The sequence below is a fragment of the Protopterus annectens genome, chromosome 4.part0, assembly GCF_019279795.1.
Source record: "Protopterus annectens isolate FY-2018-M chromosome 4.part0, PAN1.0, whole genome shotgun sequence".
NCBI lineage: Eukaryota > Metazoa > Chordata > Ceratodontiformes > Protopteridae > Protopterus > Protopterus annectens.
Window position 1 is genome coordinate 1,461,567,218 of NC_056733.1, and position 25,944 is coordinate 1,461,593,161.

The window sequence follows — 25,944 nt, forward strand, 5'->3', positions numbered from 1 at the left end:
GATTTTGCCAACAAAATAACCAGCACCCATTCAGGGCTAGTGTTTCTGAGGTTTTACAAATATATTTGAGAGTTTCTATCCTTTGGCCTTTCTTACTCCTCCTTCAAGGTTCGTTTATCGGCCACTTCATTATGTCTGCCCATGGATCATCCTCATTCAATGCATTCTCATTTCAAAATGTTTTTGAAAGGTAATTTGCAAAAGTGGCCTCCAAGAAAACTAGTAGACTCTCCTTGCAATCTTAATTTTATGTTTGAGAAGGTAACACTTGCTCCATTTGAATTGGCTAACCTGGCTGACTTGGGTTCTTGACATGAAAATCAATTTTACTGATTGCTGTGATCTCTGCAAGAAGGCCGTCTGTGTTGCAAGCTGTTATGGTAAGTCAGCCCTGTCTTATTTTTCATTCGGACAGGATTTCTTTGAGAATTAGTTCTCCTTTTATGTCAAAAGTGGTATTACATTAAGGCCAGACTATCCATATCCCTGTTTTCTTTCCTGAACTTAACCATGAGAGAAAAAGAATACTCCATATCTTGTAGTCCACAGACAAGTCTGGCACTATCTTGACAGAACAAACTCTTTCACATCACTGGATCAGTTAATTTCTTGTGAAGGTAAGAGGAAGGGAAACCTGTGTCAAAGCAAACTATTTACAAATGGTTGCCTAAGGCTGTTATCTTTTGTTTTACACACCACAACAAACTATTCCAGGCAGGGTCAAGACTCACTCCACAAGGGCCTTGGCTTCATCTGTGGCTTTTTGTAAAGGGTTGGATTTTGGAAGTATTCTAGACGCAGCAATGTGGTCTTACATTCATACTGTTTTTGACCACTTCAAGCTTAAGTCCTTCTCTAGGTCTGGATTTGCTGGGACCCTTCTCCTTCCACCTTCCAAATATACTAAGTTATGGTAATCTTTCCACATAGCTAAGACTACTGCAGCAGTAATCTATATGATGAACATAGTACAGTTGTGTAAATAAACTTACCATAACAGTACATGTTAGAGTGATCAGTGCTGCTGTAGGCACTTTCTGTATCCCCCTTGTTTTGTGTGTGTGTGTGTGTGTGTGTGTGTGTGTGTGTGTGTGTGTGTGTGTGTGTGTGTGTGTGTGTATATATATATATATATATATGTATATATAAAACATAAAACAAACCTTGTTTACTGCTGTTCTGCAAGATGCATCCACACACTATTGCTACATTTCTTAAGAGAGTTTGGTTATCCAGTAAGAGAGATCAATATAGGTCCAGTAACTTTTTTTTCCCCCCAAGACTTTATATCTCAAGTCCTCATCTACCTTGGACGTTACCAGCTCTAATAGGGTCTGTTGGTAAGAAAGGACAATAGACTGGCAGTTTAAAGCCTCGAGAGCTAGGTTAGTAGCACTGTACATTTGTTCCCCAAGTCTGTTAAGGGTTCTGCTCTGCTTGTCATTTAGGATATAATTTCTGGTAGGAGCCAAAACAGTTTTTTGCTAAGCTCCAGGGACACCACATATGGATCAACTGCTAGGTTTCTGTACAGATGCTTATGGGCAATCCCTGACTCTCTAAAACCAGTCTGCTTTCTTAGGAACAGGGGGAAGGGAGCCATGCTCCACTGTTGCATTCTGAAACATGTCCGCCAGGGCCTCTAGTACAGAAGGGACAGCTAGTAGACCTGTCTCTCTCGGTCTCCAGAGTACCCTTTGGATTCCCAGATAAAGTTCTCTTTCATTATGTGAAGAGCATCTCCAAAGGAAAAGTCATCTGGTGGAGAGATGAGAGGACAAGATGTCCTTGGTGTCTTAAGTCCAGGGTCTCAGCTGATGTGAACCAGCCCACATATGTCAGTTTGTCAGCCTTTGAGTCAGTGTCTTCCTCTTAAAGAGCTGACTTTTCTTTTCCCAGATGGGACTCCATGCATTGAAATATGTTTCAGCCTCTGATTTAAGGTAATCATGAGGGTTTTGGAAAGCTGAACTAGATATCTGAAGATGAAGCCATGGTGAAAAGTTGGGCTGAGGCAATGCCCAACCTAGCAGAATTAAGATGATGTCCTTCATGGATGCATCTGCAGTCATAACAACTGGGTTGTCCTGTCGTCAGGCAGCCCTTCAGTCGGCCGGATTCCAAAGTCCGGGTCCGGCTTCGGCTGATGTCGCACTTCACCCAACGTCATCTCTGTTGGTCTTCGGGTATAAAAGCATCAGCCGACGCCATTTTCTTCAGTCTTTCTTGCCGCGTGGCGCCCGAAGCAGAAGCTGTTCGCAAGTGCCGGTCGGTCGGATCCAGAGATTACTTCTACCGAATACTACTTCGAAGACTTCTAAAGCTAAGTACCCCGTTGGGGACTCTTTCTTGCCTCAGCCGATGTCAGAAAAAGTTAATAATTGTTTAACCTGTGGGAAACAAATACCTCATAAAGATTTCCACTCTTACTGCCTGCCTTGCTTAGGCCCAGCCCACGTAGCAGCCTGTTCGTCCTGTGCTTCTTTCAACCGACGAACGCTTAGGCGCCGGTCGAAGTTTGCAGAACAGTTTTTCCGTTCTGACTTTGCGTTCATTATGCCGTCGGATCCTCCGTCTACGCATTCTGCCAAAACGCAAAGAAAGACCGACACTCGCGGTCCGCGGTTTCGGCGAAACCACGGTTAAGCAAACGCGAGTGTCTCGGTTTCGGCGAAACCGAAAACTGATCAAAACACAGCTGAATCTATCTCAACAACTGAGGTCCCTGCTAACACTCTTGAATCGGCCTCAGAAATTTTACCCACTACGGTGCTTACCACTGACTTATCAGACACCATTCCCTTGGATGTCTCTACCCCAGCACGTGGTGCTGCTAGGCCTCCAGCAGCCATGTCCATTAAGGCCTTCGCCAGGGCTAAAGCAGCCAAGACTACTAAAACAGTGCCTGTTAAACCCCCCTCAACCAGGCCTTCTTCCAGTTCTCAAATGCTTACTTTGGCAGAAGATTTAATTTCATTAATTAGAGGATCTCAATCTCACCCAGACAGGGCCTCTCAGCCCCCAGAGAAGAGACCTAGGGCAGAGCCCCATGAGCCAGTGTCCTTTGATGATTCTGCTGATGAATCAGACATAACTGACCAGCCAGAGGCTCCCTTCTCCAATTTTGAAGATTCTGATGCTGAAGAATCCATTCCAGCTGCTTCCCCACCAGAAGAATTCTCCTTTGGGGAAACCTTGCATGCCATGCGAGAACAGTTCCAATGGCAGCAACAGGATTTTTCAGACTCCAGGAAAAGACTTAGGACCTTTTTGCACCTTCCACAGCACAGGCCCTTAGCTATACCTCCTGTTCTCTCTGTGGTGGATGATGCTTTCAATGATGTCTGCTCCGCTCCAGATTCTTTACCCAGCCCCTGCCAAACCAGACAGATTTTACAGGGTGCCAGATACTCATCACCACCTTTACAAGGCCCCTCTTGCAGACCCCGAAACTATTTCCCAGGGTCCCAAGGCAGTAGCCGTGACCATAGCTAAAAACCCTGTTCCTTCTGAAAGGGAAGCAAGGTCATTAGACAGATGGGGTAAAAAGGTTTACACTTCAGCCACTCTCTCAGCTAGAGCTTTAAACTGTCAGTTTCACATGATACAATACCAAGAGTTTATGCTTGATCAGTTAACTAAAAAGCTAACCACTGATGAATCTCTTGATAAGAAATATGTATTAGAAATGGTAAATAACATACAGCAAGTTAGTAACCATTCTTTAAAATGTGGCTATGATGCACTGGAGGCTTCATTTAGATCAGCCATGACTGGCACTGTAATTAGAAGGCATGCATGGCTAAAGGAGCAAGCTTTACCGGATCATGTTAAATCAAAATTGCTAGATGCTCCTATGGATAAAACAAGTTTGTTTGGTACACCTGCCCAGCAGGTTATGAAGAAAATGGAAGAAAAGGCAAAATCAGTCCAGACAGTTAAAGATTTCTTGCAGGTTCACCCCCAAAGTTTAGCAGGAACTGGCCTGCCAAAATTGGTCCTTTCCTGACTCCACAAGACCTCAAAGGGGCAGGAATAGACGTTCCAGAGGCAGAAACCAATCCAGAGGAGGTGCCTACAGAGGACGACAGTGGCAAGGTAACAACAGAGGCACAGACTCAACACCTGCCACTACATCAACACAGCCACAGTGACTTAATCCTAAACCCGCCTACCAGGGAACAGATAGCAGCTCCTCTAGGCGGAAAGCTAACCTTATTTTCAAAAACTGGCACCACATAACAAAGGACAAGTGGATTTTACGAACCATAGATCAAGGTTACGGTTCCACTTCCACACTTTACCAGACAAAAGAGGAATGCCAAATCTACCTCCAAATCAAAAGACAGAGGCTCTACAACAGATAATGGAGTTAGCAAACATGAGAGCTGTGGAGAAAGTGCCAACAGCAGAGCAAGGAAAGGGGTTCTACTCCAGACTATTCCTAGTTCCAAGAAAGGAAAAAGTTGGAGACCAATTCTAGACCTGTCCACCCTGAATACTTACATCATTGTCCCAAAATTCAAAATGCTGACCCTACAGCAACTTCTTCCCATGCTGGGCAAGGAGTGTTGGCTGGTAACTCTAGATCTCAAGGAGGCATACCTGCACGTCCCCATTCGACCAATCTGCAGAAGATACCTCAGATTTCTTGCAGGATCAGAGCACTATCAATTCTCAGCATTGCCCTTTGGCTTATCTACTGCGCCCAGAGTATTCACAAAATGCCTGGCATCAGTAATCGCCCATTGCAGACTACAGGGAATTCAAATTTATCCATACCTGGACGACTGCCTGATACAAGGAGACAACAAAAGCAAGCTGACAACAGATTTACAAAGGGTCATTTACTTGCTTCAAGCACTGGGATACACAGTCAATTTACAAAAGTCAAGACTGATACCATCCCAGACAAGGACTTTCCTGGGAGCGGAATTGGACACAGTAAGACAAATGGCATTCCTAACTACAGAAAAACAAAAAGAACTCCCTCTTTACTTCTTGGCACTAACAAAGCTGAACAAGTTAACAGCAAGAAAGGTACTGCAGGCCTTGGGTTTCATGGCATCATGCATAATCTTGGTTCCATTTGCCAGACTACATATGAGAAAACTACAGTGGTACCTAAAGAATTTATGGTCCCAACACAGACACAGCCTAGAAACGGAAATCCCACTAATACCATGCTTAAAACAGGAGTTCCTATGGTGGGCTCAGGCATGCCAGTCAAACCCAGGCCTGCCCTTTCGCAAGGGTCAAGCAAGCCAGACCATCACAACAGATGCTTCAGACCTAGGATGGGGGGTGCATATGCTGGACAAATGCGTGCAAGGATTGTGGACACAGGACCAACTTCACCTGCACATCAACCTAAAAGAAATGCTGGCAGTAAAACTGGCAATCCAAAAGTTCAGACCATTTCTCAAGGAGGACCACTTGATGATAAGGACAGACAACACCACAGTCATGTGGTACATCAACAAACAGGGAGGCACTCATTCTTACCCCCTATGCAGAATGACTTTGGAGCTGTGGACCCTGGCACTCAGCTACAACATCCAGTTACAGGCAATATTTGTGCCAGGAAAAGAAAACTCTCTAGCAGATATGTTAAGCAGGACCACATCGGATGCCCACGAATGGCAGCTGCACCCGGATATCTTCAAGACCATCTCGAAGAAATGGAGAATGCCTCAGATAGATCTATTCGCATCACCTCTCAATCACCAGCTCAAAAAATTCTGCACAAGGACATTCCACCCACTAGCATGATAAGTGGACTCGCTCTCCTTCAGCTGGAAAGGCCTAACAGCATATGCATTCCCACCTTTTCCCTTGATACACAAAGTACTACTAAAAATCAAGGAGGAACGTCCAAGGATAATCCTGATAGCTCCAAACTGGCCAAGACAGCATTGGTACCCACTGCTGAGGAGCATGTCTCGGAACAATATGTGGCCAATTCCCCTGATGCCTTTGATGCTAACTCAGAACAACTTCAGCACCATGCATCCAAACCTAAAAACGCTGCAACTGACTGCATGGAACATCACATAGCAGCTGCTAATACAGAACTTTCACAAAGAGTTAAAGACATTATTCTTGAAGCACGCAGGCCTTCAACTAGAAGGAATTATGCTGGGAAATGGAAAAGGTTTGTCATTTGGAGTTCTGAAAGAGGAAAAGATGTATCAAACATAGATATGCCTAACATTCTGGAGTATCTGGCGAACTACTTCATTCAGGCCTGTCCTACTCCTCCATCAAGATTCATGCATCAGCTATTTCAGCAGAATACAGCTTTGATCCACCTGTTTTTTCACACCCTTTGCTCAGGCAGTTCCTCAGAGGAATCAAGAATGTAAAACCTCCAAGGAAACCACCATTGCCAGCTTGGGACTTGAACTTTGTGCTAGAAAAATTGACACTATCACCTTTTGAACCAGCAGCAACAGCAGACCTACAACACCTGTCATGGAAAACTGCTTTCCTACTGGCAATTACTTCAGCAAGGAGGGTTTCAGAGCTACAGGCCTTAATGGCAGTGCAACCCTTTCTAATCTTCCACCAAGATAGAGTGTCCATGAGGACTAATCCTACATTCATGCCTAAGGTGGTATCCAGAGTGTCTTTAAACCAGGCAATCCACCTGCCTACCTTCTTTCCCAACCCACAAAACAGAGGGGAAAGAATACTGCATACCTTGGATGTACATAGACAGCTACGCTACTACTTGGACAGAACAAAAATAGCAGAAAGACTGACCAACTTTCGTAGCCTATGCAACAGGAAGGGAAGGAAAAGCTATTTCCAAACAGACAATCTCCAAATGGATAGGAAATTGCATACGATTCTGTTACTCCTTCCATGGAAAGCCAATTCCACAGAACATAAGACCTCATTCTACAAGGGCAACAGCCACTACCACAGCCTTCTTACGAGGAGTGGCTACCAAAGACATTATTGAGGCGGCTACTTGGACCTCCGTGCATACATTTGCCAAGCATTATAATTTACCTCTATATTCCAGATCCCGAGCAGGGTTTGCCACTGCTGTTCTGCAAGGGATCCTAAACACACCATAATTTACTTTTATCCTCCTCCCTAGTTGGCTATGGTATTCTACCCAGTTGTTATGACTGCAGATGCATCCATGAAGGACATAGTACAGTTTTGTACCTACCATAAATGTAGATGTCCGAATTGGATAGCATCTGCAGTCAGGATTACCCTCCCTCCTTCCCTCTGTGGTACTCCTAGGGTGTTTACCCTTCTAATAGCTAGCTAGTGGGGGATTTCTTTCATGGTGTATTTGTTTGTATTTATGTACATACATGCTTATTTTTGTGTTTACCTCTATCTTTTGGAAACATTGGCATCTATCCAAAATTTTTAGCCTTCTATAGGGCTTCTGGCATCTGGGGCAAGAAACACTGAAGAAAATGGCGTCGGCTGATGCTTTTATACCCGAAGACCAACAGAGATGACGTCGGGTGAAGTGCGACATCAGCCGAAGCCGGACCCGGACTTTGGAATCCGGCCGACTGAAGGGCTGCCTGACGACAGGACAACCCAGTTGTTATGACTGCAGATGCTATCCAATTCGGACATCTACATTTATGGTAGGTACAAAACTGTACTTTCTTCGTGTTTCACTGTTGCAGTCATCACATTTGGGTTATCTGCCTGCAGGTAGCCCTCAGCCGGCCTTAATACTAGAATCTTAGGATTTCTGTGTCTGATGCTGTCGCTTCTTCCATTATGTCAGGTCGTCAGAGGTATAAAACATACAGCCGACGCCAATACATCAGTCTTTCTTGCCGTGCGGTGCCCGAAGCAGAAGCAGTTCGCAAGTGCCGGTCAGCCATCTCCTGAAATTTTTGTTTTTGCGTTTCAGACCCGAAGTCTTCAAAAAAGATAAGTACACCATTGGGGATCCTTTTTTCTTGTTCCAACAGATGTCAGTTAAAGTTAACAATTGTCTTGCCTGTGGAAACAAATACCACATAGAGATTTTGATTCTTACTGCATCCCCTGTTTAGGCCCAGACCACGACGTCCCTCGCTGTTGGTTTTGTGCCTTGTTCAACCCCTGAACTATTCGTTGTTGGGCTATTTTTGCAGCCAATTACTTTCGTACTCGATGTCATTACTCTGAAATGGCTTCGTTAAGCCATCCGACTACCAATCTTCTGAAAAAACGTAAGGATAAAGACACTGACATACCGCATACTTCCAAAACTGCCGACGACGCTTCCGTTAAGCTAGTCGCCAGTTCGCCAGTACTCAGTGAGGCACTTTCGCAGCCCCTGATACCTGCTACTTCAGATTCGTAGGCCTCTACTGAGACCCATTTGGAGTCTGGTATGCCGCGAGATGCTTCTTCGATTGTGGAACCTGCGGATGTCTCTACCTTGGATGGGTCCGGAGCCATTGTGTAGGCACTGGCTTCTGAGGGTGTATTCAGGCCTACGGACATTCATATTAAACCATCATTTCCATCCAGAAGTTCCAAATCCCTCAGGGCAAAAACTCGCAATACGCCTAGAAAACTGATGACCAAACTGTGGGCTCAGGCCCATATTCCTCAAAAACAAATGCTTAGAATGGCTGAAGACCTTATTACCTTAATTAGGGGAAGCCAGCCTTCCCCCTCTGAGACCTAGAACTAAATTTCTTTCTGATTCTTCTGATCAGGAATCTGATATTTCTGCTCCTTCTGATTACCAGGATTTGCCGTTGTTATCTACTTATGAGGATTCTGATGCAGAGTATTCCATTCCCTCTGCCTCCCCTTCAGAAGATTTTTCTATTGGTGAAACCTTGCATACTCTTGGGGAGCATTTCTGCTGAGTCCAAAGAGAGACTTAGGGAGTTCTTACTTCTGCCTCAACGCAGGCCTTTCGCTATCCCTCCTGTTCTGGACATTGTAGATGATACATTCTTGAATCTAGCCTTACCCCCTGACACTTTACCTTCAGCTCCCAGAAAACCTGACATGTACTACAGAGTACCTGATTCTCAAGTTCCTCTTCAAGAATCCTTCTGCGGATCCAGAGACAATTTCCCAAGGACCAAAAAGCATTAAGGCCACTGCTGCCAAAAATCCTACCCTTCTGATAGAGATTCTAGAGCCTTAGACAGATGGGGTAAGAAGATACTTTGGCTAGTAAGGCTTTAAATCGCCAGTTTCATATGCTGAAGTATCAGCAGCATGTTAGGGGACTACTTAAGAAAATGATTTTGATTCCTTACTCTGCTGAACACACACAATTACAGGATTTAATGCATTCTGCAGAACAAGTTGGTAAACATACTTTGCAATGTGGTTTTGACGCTTTAGAAGCATCTTGCAGGGCTGCTGTCACTAGGTTTGTACTTAGAAGGCATACTTGGCTTAAGGAATAAAACTTGCCAGATCATGTTAAAGCTAAATTATTGGATGCTCCCTTAAACCAAGACTGCCTTTTTGGCAACAAAGCAGTAGTAGTCCTCAAAGGAATGGGGGAAAAAGCTAAATCTATGCAAACTGTTGGATTTCCTACAAGTATAGCCTCCCAGATTCAGTAGGCATTGGCCTTCAAAGAACTGGTCCTTTCCAGTCCTTTCCAAGCCTTCTCAGTCAAAACCCAGGAGCAGCTGACCACCTAGGCTGTAGTCTCAGGCTACGCACAGACCTAAGCAGTGGGGGGCTCCCACTCCCAAAGCAGGGAGTAGTAAGCCACCCCCTACGGAAAAATGGCACAATGACTTAACCTTAACCCTTCCAAGCCCTGCTCAACTACCTGCCCCCTTAGGAGGAAAGCTCGCCCTGCATGCAAAAAAAACTGGGAACTCGTTACTCAGGATAAATGGGTTTTGGACATAGTTTCCCAAGGTTACAGATTCCACTTCCACACACTACCAACTCCAAATAGCTGGCCATATCTACCCCCAAATCAGCAGGCAGAGGCCCAACACAGGTTCTCTCTTCTCCGTATCAGGGCTATTCAACCTGTCCCAGCAGAACAAAGGGGACAAGGTTTTTATTCAAGACTTTTTCTGGTACCCAGAAAAGACCACTCCTGGTGTCCTATCCTGGACCTCTCTATTCTCAACCCCTTTTTGGTAGTTCCAAAATTCAACATGCTAACTCTTCAACCGATTCTTCCTATGCTTCCTATGCTAGCCAAAGATGCCTGGCTGGCAACCCTAGACTTAAAGGAGGCTTACCTGCACATTCCAATAAGGGAATCTTGCAGGAAATACCTACGCTTCAGGACATGCTCCATGCACTCTGTTCTCTGCACTTCCCTTTGGCTTAGGCTGCACCTAGGGTATTCACAAAGTGTCTAGCTCCAGCCATTGCTTTTTTGCAGGCAGAGAAATATTCATATTTACCCATACTTGGACGATTGTCTGATTCAGGCAGAAAGCCAGGACTTGCTATTACAACACCTGGCATTCTTAAAGAAACTTCTAACCTCACTGGGGTACACCATCAACGAAAAGAAATCTCACCTAGTACCCTGCCAACAGATTGTATTCCTGGGAGCAAGCTTGAACGCAACTTCCCAGATGACATTCCTCACTCTGGAGAAACAAGTTTACTTGACAACCTATTTCAAACTTTTGGCCACAAAACCCCAGCTATCTGCGAGGAAAATACTGCAACCCTGGGGTTCATGGCCTGGTGCATTCTACTAATTCCATATGCAAGACACCATTGGAGTTTCTTCATATGTAATCTAAAAAGCCTATGGTGTCAGCATTCTCAGGGCTTGGAAATAATGATTTATATCATTCCTTGTATGAAGACAGAGTTCCTTTGGTGGGCAGAGGCCTGCTACTACAACAAGGGATCCCTTTCAGTCTACCCCCTGCCACCCAAACCCTAACGACAGACTCATCAGACTATGCATGGGGGGCTCACATGGCAGGGCAGTGCATTCAGGACAAATTGAACCCGAAACAGATGCACCTGCATATCTATCAAAAAGAAATGTTAGCTGTGCAGAATGCTCTGACAGCCTGCAAAGACCGTATTCTTCCAGGATACCTATTAGTAAAGACAGACAACACCACAGTTATGTGGTACATAAAAAAGCAGGGAGGAACCCACTCATAACCTCTCTGCAGACTAGCCATGGCTCTGTGGAACACAGCCTTGAGCTACCAAGTACACCTACAAGCTCAATTCCTGCCAGGCAAACTAAATTCACTGGCAGACGACTTAAGCAGAAATCTCTTGAATCCACACGAATGGAAACTAGAACCCAAAATATTCAGCCTCTTGAGGAACAAATGGAGGACTCCAGAGAGAGACTGGTTTGCCTCCCCTCAGAGCTACCAATTGAACAAATTCTGCACAAGAACTCCCCACAGTCAAGCTTGGAAAGTGGATGCCCTGTCCTTGGGAAAGCCTCTCGGTTTATGCCTTTCCCCCTCTGCCTCTCCTCTCGAAGGTTCTACTAAAGATCAAATGGGACAAGCCAAGGACAATACAACAATCCGTTGTATGGCAGAATGACATATCTCCCCAACTATACCTGTCTTCATAGGGGTTCCCCAAGGATCCATCCTTGGACCCCTACTCTTCTCTGTTTACACCAATAATCTAGCCTCTGCCACTAAACATGGCACACTCATACAATACGCACATGACTCAACCATCATCTGCTCAGCCTAGTCCCTACTCAAACTGCCAAAAGTCACACAGGAAGCCTTTTCCTCTGTTGAAACTTGGTTATCCGATGCCCAATTAATACTCAACCCAAACAAAACTAAACTACTCATCTTCCAACCCACCAAACATACTCAAAACAACTCTCACTTTAACATCACAGCAAAAGACAACACCACTATATACCCAACTGAACATACCAAATTGCTAGGAGTGGAAATAGACAATAAACTAAAATTTGACATTCACATATCCCATGACCATAAAAAAGTCCACAAAAAACTAGGAGCGTTATACAGAAATAACCAATTTCTCACCAAAATGCAAAGATTTCAGTAGCAAATTCTCACCTTATCTCCACCCTACTTTATGCCTGTCCAATATATACCAACCTAAGGCAATGCAATCTAAAAAAGCTAGAGACCCGCTACAATAAAATCGCCAAATTCGTCACAGGGGCATCCTATCGTAGTCCCCACTGTCTCTCACTTGCTGAACTGGGCTGGCTTGAACTCCCTCACCTCCTTCAGTGGTATCAACTCTCACTCGCCCACAAACTAGTAAACCATCCACTAAATGTCCCATTCCTCCAGAATCTACTCCAACCCTATTGCACCACCAGACCAGTAAGATCCAGCAACAAAAATCACTTGCAGATCACTAAAGCCAATAATTCTGCTGGTGAAGCACTATTCTCTTGCACCATAGCCAAATTATGGAACTCCCTTTCACCCACAATTACCTCTGTACTATCATGCACCCACTTAAAAACTTTACTAAAAGCACACCTAAAAACATGCTGGCTATGCCCTTGCAACTCCCACTCTAATATGACCCACCCCATCCAGCCACTACCTTTCTTTCCACTCCACTAAGTACCTTAATTATAGCAAGCTCAGATGCTCATAAGCCTAGTACTTATTATACAGCAGGAGCTTCTCATTGTAACATTTGTTGATGTCTGTTATGTACTTCATAGATAAAGATTCGAGTTGTCAACTGATGTACTATGTTCTTCATCTGTAAATATGTTGTAAGTAATTGCTATGTTAAATTGTTAATCGCTATGTAATCCAATGCAACTACTGTCTGTTTATTTTAAATGTGGAGCTTTTCTCCCCGGGCCTCCGCTGAAAATGGACCTACGTCCAGTCGGACACTCCCAGTCAACAAATTTAAATAAATAAATAACTAAATACTGATTGCACCAGACTGGCCACTCCAGCACTGGTACCCCCTCTTGCACAGTATGACACTGCTCCAACCAATGGCACCTTCCTCAGATCCCTTCCCTGCTGTCCCAGCAGGCAGGCCAGATTCTACACCATCCGCTTCAAATCCTGAACCTTGCAGCCTGGCTTATTCCCGAAGCTCTCCTCTAGCATCCCTCAGTAAGCAGGTGCTGGATGTCATTATGGAGGCAAGGAGGCCTAGTACTAGAAAATCCTATGCTGAAAAGTGGAAAACATACTGATGTTCTTCATGTTTCACTGTGGCAGTCATTACATTTGGGTAATCCTGCTGGCAGGTTGCCCTCAGCCGGCCTGAATTCCAAAGTCTCGGGTCCTACGTTGGCCACTGTCGCCCCTTCCCTGACGTCAGGGGTATAAAAGAAGCGGCTGATGCCATTTTCTTCAGTCTTTCTTACCACACGGTGCCCGAAGCAGAAGCAGTCCGCAAGTGCCAGTCGGCAGACTCCTAAGATTTTCGTGTTCGAGTTTCAGATCCGAAGTCTTCAATAAAGCTAAGTACCCCATTGGGGAAACTTTTTTCTTGCTCCAGACCGATGTCAGAAAAAGTTAATTGTATTTCTTGTGGGAAGCAAATACCTCATAAGGATTTTCATTCTTTCTGTATTCCTTGCCTAGGCCCTGATCACAACATTTCTGGTTGTCGGTTCTGTGCTAGATTTAACCAACGCGCTATTAAGTGTTGGTATGATTTTGCTTTAAACTATTTTGGAGGCCGGTTTAATTATCCAGAAATGTCGTCGGATAGCCATCCATCTACCGGAGTTCACAAAAAACGTAAAGAAAAGGAAAGAGAGAGACCACCGAGGCCCAAAACCGACGAAGCTTCTCCTAAGCCAGTCGTCGGTTCGCCGGTCCTCAGTGTGGCGCTTTCTCAGCCCCTGATGCCCGTTACTTTAGAGTCGCTGGCCGCTACCGACTCCCACATGGAGTCGGCCATGCCACTAGAAACTCCGATACTATTCCTTCAGATGGGTCCGGAGCTGCTGAGCAGGCACTGGCTTCTGAGGGTGTATTCAGACCTAAACAATCTTTACATTAAACCTACTTCAGTTTCAAAGGCAAAGACTAAAGTAACTTCCAAAGCAAAGAAACAAACTCAAGAGCCACGTGGTCAGGCCTCTATGCCCAAAAAACAGATGCTCAAAATGGCCGAAGACTTGATTACCTTGAATCAGGGGTTCCCATCCCCCTCCTGATAAGAGGCCTAGGCAAGAGATTGACTATGAATCTTCAGATCAGGTTTCTGGTTCTTCTGATCAGGAATATTTTCTTCCCCCCTATGAGGATTCTGATGCTGAAGAATCTATACCATCAGCTTCTCCTCCAGAGGACTATTCTTTTGGGGAAACCTTACATACCATGAGGGAGCATTTCCACTGGGAGAGCCAAGATTTTTCAGAATCTAAAAAGAGGCAAAGGGATTTCCATCTACTACCTCAACACAAGCCACTAGCCATCCCACCTGTGTTGGACATTGTAGATGATGTGTTTTCGGAGTCTAGTCTTACCCTTGACTCCTTACCTCCAGCTCCTGTTAAGCCTGACAGATATTACAGGGTTCCTGACTCATAAATTCCTTTTTATAAACCCTGCTTCAGACCCAGAAACTATTTCTCAGGGTCCCAAAGGAGTTGAGGCTTCCGCTGCAAAAAACCCTACCCCCTCTGACAAAGATTCTAGGGCACTGGATAGATGGGGGGAAAAAGGTTTACACATCTGCTACCTTGGCTATAAGGGCCTTAAGCTGTCAGTTACATATGCTCAAATATCAGCAACATGTATTGGCATTGCTTAGAGAAAATGTTGTTAAACCGTGTATGTGCAGAAAACAAGGAAATGCAGGATTTATTGCATGCAGCTGAACAAGTTGGAAAGCATACTTTGCAATGTGATTTTGATTCTTTAGAGGCCTCTTGTAGGGCCGCAGTTACAGGTTTTGTAATTAGGAGGCATACTTGGTTAAAGGAACAAAATCTGCCTGATCATAAATTATTAGATGCACCTTTACAACATGATACCTTGTTTGGTGTTAAGGCAGAAGAGGTGTTAAAGAAAATGGAGGACAAAGCTAAATCTATGCAAACTGTCAAAGATTTTTTACAAGTACAGCCACCTAGGTTTAGTAGACACTGGCCAACAAAGAATTGGTCCTTTCCTGTGTCAGACAGACCTCAAAGGGGCAGATCCCAACACCCTAGAGGCAGACCCCAGGCGCAAGGTTCATATCGCTCAAAACAATGGGGGGCTTCTACCTCCAAAGTTGGAGAAGACAAATCACAACCATACAGGAAACAGTCCCAATGACTTCCCCCTGCCTGCACCAAGCACTGGCAGCACCCTTAGGGGGAAAATTAGCACTTTTTTCTCAAAATTGGCACATTATATAACCCAGGACAAATTGGTCCTAAATATCGTGTCACAAGGCTACAAGTTCCATTGCCATACCCTGCCAAAGGCAAATGGCTGGCCAGATCTGCCAAAAATCAATGGGCAGAGTCACAAAAACAAGTCTCATCCCTCATGGACATGGGGGCCATTCAACAAGTACCAGAGCAAGAGAAGGGACAAGGATTTTACTCAAGACTGTTCTTGGTACCCAGAAAGGACAAGGCCTGGAGGCCAATACTGGACCTATCTATTTTGAACACATTCCTGGATATACCAAAATTCAAGATGTTGACTTTGCAGCAGCTTCTGCCCATGCTGGGCAAAAACGCCTGGCTTGTGACTTTAGACCTGAAGGAGGCATACCTGCATGTCCCAATCAGACAAATATGCAGAAGATACCTCAGATTCAAGGCTGGCTCAATGCATTACCAATTCTCTGCACTGCCCTTTGGCTTATCTACTGCGCCCAGGGTCTTTACAAAGTGCCTGGCACCAGTAATTGCATTCTGCAGACAAAGAGGAATACAAATATATCCTTAGTTGGACTGTCTAATTCAAGCAGAGAACAAGGACATTCTTCTACAGCATCTGGCGTTTGTGAAAAGACTTCTGGCATGCCTAGGGTACACAGTCAACAAAAAGAAATCAAAACTAGTACCCTCTCAAGAGATAATATTCCTGGGTGCAAGCTTAAATACAACTGCCCAGATGGCTTATCTCACGCCAGACAAAGACAACTGACTACCTATTTCAAAATGTTGGCGACAAAGGCCCAGTTATCTGCTAGAAAAATTCTGCAGGCTTTGGGCTTCATGGCATCCTGCATCCTACTAATTCTATATGCAGGGCTGCATATGAGGAAACTTCAATGGTACCTAAAAAGTGTTTGGACTCAACATTGCCACAGATTGGAAACTATGATTACTCTCATTCCCTGCCTGCAACAGGAGTTTCGATGGTGGGCAAAGGCTTGTCACCAAAACAAGGGACAGCTATTTACATTACCCCCAGCCAGGCAGACACTAACAACAGATGCATCAGATTATGCCTGGGGGGCCCACATGGCAGGAAGATGCATTCAGGGCTCATGGACCTCAAACCAAGTGCATCTACATATCAATCAAAAAGAAATGCTAGCAGTTCAAAATGTCCTGACAGCTTTCAATGACCTACTTCATCCAGGACAGCTACTGATAAAGACAGACAACATCACGGTCATGTGGTATATAAACAAGCAGGGGGGCACACATTCTTACCCCCTTTGCAGACTAGCCATGACTTTGTGGGACATGGCATTGACTTACTAAGTACATCTGCAGGCACAATTCCTGCCAGGAAGGAAAAATACTCTGGCAGACGAACTAAGCAGAAACCTCATGGATCCCTACGAGTGGCACCTGGATCCACAAGTCTTCAGCATGATAACAAGGAAATGGGGATGCCCGGACATAGATCTATTTGCCTCCCCTCACAACTACCAGCTAAAAAGATTCTGCACAAGGATTTATCACAGACAAGGATGGAAAGTTGGACGCCCTATCTCAGCTGGAAAAAACTATCAGTATATGCATTTCCCCCTCTGCCTCTCCTCCCCAAGGTACACCTAAAGGTTAGACAGGAGAAGCCAAAGATGATACTGATTGCCCCAAACTGGCCCCACCAGTACTGGTATCCAATATTAAGGAGCTTGTCTCAGTGCCCAGCTTGGACCTTACCTCAAGTACCTCATCTACTGTCCCAGCAAAACTGTCAGATCCTGCACAGCCAACTCAAAACTTTAAATCTGACAGCATGGCGAATAATGTAGTCATACAAAACACACCTCTCAGTAAAGCTGTGATGGATGTCATTTTGGAAGCCAGAAGACCTAGTACTAGAAAATCTTATGCTGGAAAATGGAAGAGATTCTGTGCTTGGAACCAGGCACAAGGAACTGATACAGCTGTGCCAAATATTCCTCAGATTTTGCAATATTTAACTGAGATGCTGGACAAAGGCCTATCTTTCTCATCTATTAAAATTCATGCCTCTGCCATTTCGGCTCCTTACAATGTAGAGCCACCAATCTTTTCTCATCCCTTATTAAAGCAGTACCTCAGAGGAGCCAAAAATTTAAGACCTCCAAAGTTATCACCAGTGCCTGCATGGGACCTCAGTTATGTCTTGGAAAAACTCACCCTGCCTCCTTTTGAACCAGCTGCTACTGCTGATATAAAGTTTTTATCTTGGAAAACAGCTCTGCTCCTAGCAATTATTTCTGCAAGACAAGTTTCAGAGCTACAGGCACTCATGGCTGTGGAACCTTTTATAATTTTTTATCCAGATGGTCTCTCTGAGGACAAACCCAACATTTATGCCTAAGGTGGTGTCCAGTGTGGCTCTCAACCAAACTATTCACCTGCCAACCTTTTATCCAAATCTACAGAACAAGGGGGAGAGAATTCTGCATTCTTTGGACATACACAGCTTAGATTCTACTTGGACAGAACCAAAGTTTTCAGAAAGACAGAGCAATTACTAGTGACATATGCTGCAGGATCACAAGGAAAGGCCATCTCAAAGCAGACTATTTCAAAATGGATAGGCCACTGCATTCATTTCTGCTGTGTACGCCATGGCAACTCAGTACCTAAGGGCATTAGGCCACACTCAACCAGAGCTGCAGCCACTTCAGCAGCCTTTCTCAGGGGAGTACATACCAAGGACATTTTAGAGGCTGCTACTTGGAGTTCAGTGCACACCTTCACAAAGCACTATCATCTGCCATTCTACTCTAAATCCAGGGTAGGCTTTGCCACTGCAATTCTGCAGGGCCTCATAGCTGTTCCTAATGCTGTTTAGCTCCAGCCCCCCAACCTTAGCTTTGGGACTCTACCCAAATGTAATTGACTGCAACAGTGAAACACGAAGAACATAGTATAGTTATGTACACTTAACATAAATGTAGATGTTCGAGTGTATTCACTGTTGCAGTCCAGGTTACCCACCCGCCTTCCCCCTTTTTTCTTTTGGCTCTTATCTTTCTTTCTCTGATTTAAACTACCTATGTGGTGTATTTGCTTATAGACTAAGGCAAAATTTATATTGGTGTATTTCTGAATATATATATAAAATTTAGCTACCCTTTTTGGGGGGAACCTGACATCTGGGGCAAGAAAAACTGAAGAAAATGTCATCTGCCACTTCTTTTATACCCCTGACAACCTGATGTCAGCGAAGGGGCGACAGCAGCTGATGCAGGACACAAGACTTTGGAATTCAGGCCGGCTGAGGGCAACCTGCCAGCAGGATTACCCAACTGTAATGACTGCAACAGTGAATACACTCGAACATCTACATTTATGGTAAGTGTACACAACTGTACTTTCCTGGAGCCAGGCTCAGGAGATGGGCACAACAGTGCCCAGTTTACCTCGTATTCTACAGTACTTAACAGAAATGCTCCACAAGGCCTATCCTTCTCGTCAATTAAAAATCATGCATCTGCCATTTCAGCACATTATAATACTGAGCCACCCCTCTTCTCTCACCCCTTGCTAAAACAATTCCTTAGAGGGGCCAAATATTTAAGACCCCACAGGAGAGCTCCCACTCCAGCCTGGGACCTTAACTTTGTATTGGAAAAGCTCACCCCCCCCCCTTGAACCAGCTGCAACAGCAGAGTTGAAATTCCTTTCTTGGAAAACAGACTTCCTTCTAGCCATCACTTCAGCAAGAAGAGTGTCTGAATTACAGACCTTCATGGCAGTGGAACCCTTCATCATCTTCCATGCAGACAGGGTTTCCCTCAGGACTAATCCTTCCTTTATGCCCAAGGTGGTGTCTAGTGTGGCCCTAAATCAGTCCATCCATTTGCCTACTTTTTTCCCTAATCCACAAAACAAAGGGGATCAAATACTGCACACTCTGGACGTGCACAGACAACTTAGATTTTATTTGGACAGGACTAAGCCTCTCAGAAAATCTGAACAGCTGCTAGTTGGCTTTGCTGCAGGGGCAGAGGGGAAGGCCATTTCAAAGCAAACCATTTCCAAATGGATAGCCCATTGCATTCATTTCTGCTACAAGCACCATGGAAAACCTACCCCGCAGGGCTGCATCTACCTCTGCGGCTTTTCTCGGAGTCCCTACCAGAGGACATCCTAGAAGCTGCTACCTGGAGCTCTGTACATACCTTCAAGCACTACCACATACTTATCTCTTCTAAATCCAGAGCTGGATTTGCCACTGCAGTCTTGCAGGGTGTAATAGCTTACCCTAGTGCTCTTTAACTTCCTCCTCCCTTCCTTAGCTTTGGGAATCAACCCAAATGTGATGACTGCAACAGTGAAACACGAAGAACATAGTATAGTTATGTACGCTTACCATAAATGTAGATTTTCGAGTGTATTCACTGTTGCAGTCCTGGTTACCCTCCCTCCAGCCCCCCTGACGTCTCTTGGCTCTACCTTTCCTTCTTGTTTGGTATTTATTTTTTTCTGGTGCATTTGCTTTTGGATGGGGTTGTACCATACCATATAATTGCTTCCTATTGTGGGGGCACCTGACATCTGGGACAAGAAAAACTGATGTAATGGCGTCGGCTGCATGTTTTATACCCTTGACGTCATGGAAGAAGAGACTGCGTCCGACTCAGAAATCCGAAGACTCTGGTATTCAGACCCGACTGGGGCTTACCTGCAGGCAGATAACCCAAATGTGATGACTGCAGCAGTGAATACACTCTAATATCTACATTTTGTGGTAAGTGTACACAACTGTACTTTCTGCAACTGCTTAACTTTTCGTGGCTTCTGCCTACTATGTTTAGACATAGCTGCTTTTTGATGCTGCTAGTCTCTGGCAGGGGGCCAAAACCTCAGTACAGTCACTGGGACCATCCAAGTTTGAGGCTCTTACCTTTCCCTTCTGAAATTGTAACATGGACTTCAGTCACTGGTGACTCCATCCGTTGAAGGGACCTCAAAAGTGTCTGTCTTTGAGGACATGCTAGAAACTGAAGACACGTGCACATAGCAGTTAAGCCAGAGGCCTCAGCCAAAACGGAATCTATAGTTGGGGGATAAGAAAGCACTCTTAGCTCATATAGAACCACTGGACCATGGAGACAGAGTTGCTGGTCACATCTTTAGTTTCCTTACACTTCTTTTTCTTAAGAGGAAGGCTCTCTCGGGCCTTTAATGTTTCTGTCTTGGCCCAAAGTCAGGTGTGTGCCCCCATTTTGGCAACAAAGTCATGGCGAGATTTTTGATAACATCGGATTGTCTTCACGGTGAACAGTGCATAGTACAGACAAGTTCAGTTATTGCTCTGGGGCAGTGCTAAGAAAAGACACTGTGGAATTTCTTATGCAGTTTCAATTTGCCACATACTAAATTTATTTACCTTGGTTTAGCTGATAAACTGTATTCTGAATCAAATATATCCAGAGTTAAGCATGAGCTAAGAAAAGAAAGTAATCTCCTGTGGCATTCTTATCTTTTCTGGAAGACTTTTTGGGATGACAAGTCTACACATTCTTCAGAGGTGCTTGCAGCCAACATAAGCTGCACAGCAAGAAAGATCTGAAGATTTTTCTGGCTGTCACACATGTTATACTATTGATGTCCCCATACTGGAAAGAGGCTATCTGCCAGAGCCCTGGAGGAGGGAAGAGCTCTGAAAGAATGCCTGACTGTGGATTACTTAAAAGTGGGATGTTCCAAAATTGCAAAAGTGAAATTATTAGTGTACATATATGGTACAATTTCTATCATAACTGTGCTTTTCAAACTGGAAAGCTGTCTCCAGTGACCAGGTGTCTACGAACACAAATATGATTTACAGTTGCCTGTCTGTATCTATCTGGATTTATATTAGTGGATGAAATGTACTGGAGGCAGAAGTGTCATGTTTTGTGCACTTTTTTTACAGTGGTAAGTTGGAACTACACAGAAGGAAAACTGTATCGGAGAAAAGAGCATGCGCAACTTAAACTTTTCATGTAGGTTTCTGCTTTCAAATGGTAAACAGCAGGGATGGGATTGCTCCTCTGTATCAAGAGGTGAATCTATTTTAAGAACGTATGAAATAGAAATGAACAAAGAGCAGAGAATGAATATGTGGAGTGCTCTGGAAACAAGGTTAGGAGGGTGAAGATTTATTCACATACTCTATACCTTTTGCTCATTGTCAGAGGTAGGAAATGAAACCCTTAAGGAATGGTGGCAGATATTTTGCTGCAAGTCCAATGGTAATCCAGAAGAATGCCTTGATTATGTGTCCGATGCAAATAAGACTAATGAGGGCCAAAGCTGAATTAACATCCTTTGATCTAGTGCCATTGGGAAGTTTAACACTTCAGTAAGGACTGGCTCATTGTTATGCTTACTGCAAAATGCAGACTTGTACATTATGAACACCATGTTTGTTTACGGTGAGATCATGCTGCTCATATACAGTCTTTTTTCTAACTTAGAACAGTAATGGTAAATTGAAGAGAAGGTAGCTGTAAAGATATTTAGTCTTAGGGGTAAGCTTTCAGAATAAGGATCACATAGCTGACCTATTCTCTAAGCATATCCAAGTTAATCCTTTGATTATTTTTACTCATTAAAACCTGATAGCAAGGTGTGTAGGATATTGCACACCATTGTTGTACCTTAGCAGCTGAGGAATTGCACAGGCGTAACCAAGGACTTGATACAAATTGATTAGTTTGTTTATTTCATGCTATTAAGCAAGGATGAAGTGAATAAGCACATTATTTCTACTGCATCACTTGATGCATGGTAGGCATGGCAAAGTAATAATTTGGCAATGTAGAGCACACATGATACTAAGACTGTAGAGACCTTCAGGAATGGTTCAGCCAATTGCTTTTAAAGATGCCACTTCCATACATCTTTTTCTAAACACACTACATATTGGATGCTATATACAGACATAAGCCAGGATTTGCCACTGCAGTGCTAAAAGGTATAGGTTAATCTACACTTACTCATGGTTAAGGCAACCCACTGCTACTTGCTATTTTCTTCACTTCATATTATGATGAACACAGTAGCCACCCATTTTAGTAACAACTTCAAGCGTTATCTGCTTGCAGGAAAGGCCTGGCACACTTCCTTATCTTGCCACAAAAAACTCTTATGGCTGGATAGTAGTAATGTTAATTGCACAGATTGGAAGCCACGCACACTACTGGGGAAGAGCAAAATTATCTTCAGAGTAAAGCCAGGATATTTTCTATGGTTAGAATAAAGCTTTTTAAGAATATTTAACTGCTAATGTTGTACATGAAATGAGTGTTAGAAGCAGCAGACATGGCTTTCATGTTTTGGCACAAAACTTCGTTTGAGCCAGAGAAAGCTGGATGTAGTCGAGAACAAAATGGAGTATCTGATCTCTGTCTGTTCGTCAATGAGCTAAAATGGACTAGCATCAAACTTGAGTCTCATGAGGTATGCCCGTTAACTTGAATATAGTTTAGGCACATGAAGAAAAAAAAAAGAGGAAAACAAGGATGTTTGGTCAATTCTGTGAACAGGTACAAGCTGAAATTGACAGAACATGCAAACAAGATAGAGTGACATTCCTAGGGAAATGGAACATGAACTTTGTGAACAAAGTATATTGGGTCATTCTAAAATATAGGTTGGGCAATAAAAATAACAGTGAAGCAGGAGAATTAAACAAATGGGCTGTTTGCCTTACAAAATTCTTAAAAAAAAATTCTAACACCTTCTTTCAGCAGCATACAGTAACTGTGTTCATGGGCTTAGCCTAATTGATTGTACAGAAATGAAATTGATCTCTGTTAATGTAAGCGATGGACCAACCTAATAATATTAATAAAATACAATCTGGGGCTAATTATGGTCCCAGATACCTGTATGCAGAATCACTCAAGTTGAAAAAGAGCAAGTCAGCCCGATAGTTAGTAGTCTTCTCATGAAGATTTACTAACGGAGTTCAAGGAGTCTGTAAAAAAAAAAATCATTTCCTGCATTAAATACAAATGACAGAGTAAGATAAGAATAAAGACACCATGAAGGTTGTATTTGAAGACTGTGAAAAGTCTGTGCAAAAAATTATAAAGAAAAAATGATCAAAATGGTTGACTGATAAAACTTTGAATATTGCTCATAAATGTTGAGAAACTAAAGGAGAAACAGAGTCAATTATGGGATTTGGATGAGGATGAAATTTCAATAATGTCACAAGATGAGATGGTAGTAGTTATAGTACAGCAGTGCTTGGAAGGGGAAATAAGAAAATACTAAAGCAAGTACAAGATCTGCTTTCCTAAAAGTGTGAGTGCTAAAGAGGGAGTTTAATTCTTGGAGTGTTAAAGATGCAAAAGGATCTGTGTTAAATAATGCTGGAAATGTTTGGAAAAGATGGAAGGACAAAACTAAATAATTTTCATTATAAAGACCAAAATTCCTTGGTCTTAAGCTCTGTCAATGTCATTCTTCTCCAGAATAAAGACCATTTCAACAGCATCCTTCTATAACACACTCTACGCAAGAAGAAACAGAATGGTTTTGAATTGGTAAAATGTGTGTGATAAGTCTTTGGTAAAACAGCCAAGCACAGAAACACAGCAGTGATAAGTCTGCACACTTTTCCCTATACCTGTTTAATTTATACATTGTGCAGTCCTTCTCTGATAATTTGCTCTAAGAAAATCAAGAGGTGAAAATGGGAGGAAGAGTTAATGGTACATGCCAACAATATCACCTTTCTGCTAAAAGTGAAGACAATTTGAGGTATCTGATTATCAAGATTCAAGAATGTAGTCTTGCAAAAAGTTTTCATCTTAATGTGATAAAGACCCAACAAATGTAAATAATCAATTTTTGTTGAAGTAGTAGAAATAGTAAACAGTGACAGCCTACTTGAATTGTTGATCAGTATTGAAAAGACAAACATTCAAGAAATTTGAATCAGTCACTTTTTTCATAATGGCCATGAAGGATTTAGATAACATTTTTGAGTGTAGACTTGTAGCTTTGCATACACACTTTCCATTTGTCAAAGCTATGGCGCTTAGTGTATGAATACAAAAGTTGGACAGGGACCTAACAAGTCAGTGAAAACTGGTTCCTTTTAATTATGGTTCTGTTTCAAAGGAGGTAGTATGTAAACATTTCCTGAAAGTTCAAATAACAAGAGTTTGACTTTTTTTTTGTATGTCAAAATATAAAATAACATTAGAGAGAGAAAAAAGTTGCATGCTGGGTGGGTCAAAGGTCAACATAAGAGGACGATTGGAGTGTGGTGAATTCAACACAAGTACATTGTTGGGTGCCCCTCCTTCACCAATTAGATAGGCAAAAACTGGTTCAAGACCACTCTTCATAGGGTCACCTTGAGTCAACATCAACTTGATGGCTTCGTCTAGCCATTCTCCTTTCCTTCGTACTGCCAAAAATTAGGCCTACTCGAGTGTTGCTGGTAGTTTACTTTGAGCCGTTGTAAACTTCTGGTTTTATAATGGCATAAAACTAACCTTAATTAGGTCTTTAAGAGGAGTAGCTAAATAGATTTGCATTGGGTGTTGGAAGAGTAGTGTTGATACCTTTAGGCAGAGAAAATCACTGCTTCAGATGGCCAGAAAACTGAAGGTCACCTGTGATTGATTCACATTTGTGTTCTAAATGCCATTCAGTAATGTTTATCTTTTCCTTTATATAAAGATGTATCTGGTACTTTCGTGCAAGCATGCAAGAACAAAGTGTCATCTGGGTGTGATGCAATTTTGTTCATTGAGGAAGAAATGCAAGGTCTTAACTCACGTATTTGGTTGAGTTCTGTAAGTACTTGTACTGTTCTGGGTTTTACATGATCATTAATTTTTAGTATGTTAATTAGCAGTCATATTAAATATGCCATTTTTCCTTCAAATGAAGTGGCAAGCATCTGCAGTTTTGCAGACTTAGATTGGATGTAAAGTAACACAAGTTATACTAATTTATTTTTGAGAAAAATCTAGTCTTCAGCTTTCACAGGAAGTAACATTAATTTGTAACATTGTTTAAAAAGGATTTCAGCAAAATTTTTCTTTGGTTTATTTGTCATTTAGTTTTGATTGCTGTGATTGCTTATGTTGCATATTTTTTTAAAACTATAATCCTTAGATCCAAGCAGGAGGCCGTGCCGACAGTGGTGTGTGCAGACACTGGGGAAAGTTTCTGAGCAGGCTTGGGTAGCTGCAAGGGCAGTTGTGCCATTTGAAGGAAGACATCAATTTGAAGGGTTGCCAGTCCTGCGGAGAAGAGGCAAACAAAGGGACAAGAACTACAAGCACAAGGTATATCATGTCACTGTTAGAGCAATAGCTGTTATGACTTTTTTAGCTGTTGTCCCTCTCATAAACATTGAGGTAGCTTTGATTGTTTCCTTTCTTGGACTAAGTAACGTATCTGCTACTGTTATAGTATTTGCTGCTGTGGAACTGGCAGGGAAGTTTTGAGTATGTGCCAGCCAGTGAACTGGTAGATTTGCAAGAGACAACACGTTTTAGTAGATCTTGTGCTGTGCAGGCTGCAGTGGCAGTGTAAGTGAGCGCTACACTACAAAGGTACATACGAACTTGAAATCCCATGGATATTCATAGTTTACAGACTGTAGGAAGTTGCTTCCCCAGTCAAAAGTA

General features: G+C 43.2%; 1 protein-coding gene across 6 annotated transcripts in view; it reads left to right on the plus strand.

Moving 5' to 3' along the window:
• Positions 1-25,944, plus strand: part of NSD1 (nuclear receptor binding SET domain protein 1) — a 1,335,896-nt gene that overhangs the window by 249,245 nt on the left and 1,060,707 nt on the right. For all 6 annotated transcript variants that reach the window (XM_044069301.1, XM_044069302.1, XM_044069304.1 and 3 more), the window contains one exon: positions 25,427-25,599. In XM_044069301.1, coding sequence (XP_043925236.1) covers positions 25,427-25,599 — 173 coding nt within the window. The remainder of the gene's footprint in view (positions 1-25,426; positions 25,600-25,944) is intronic.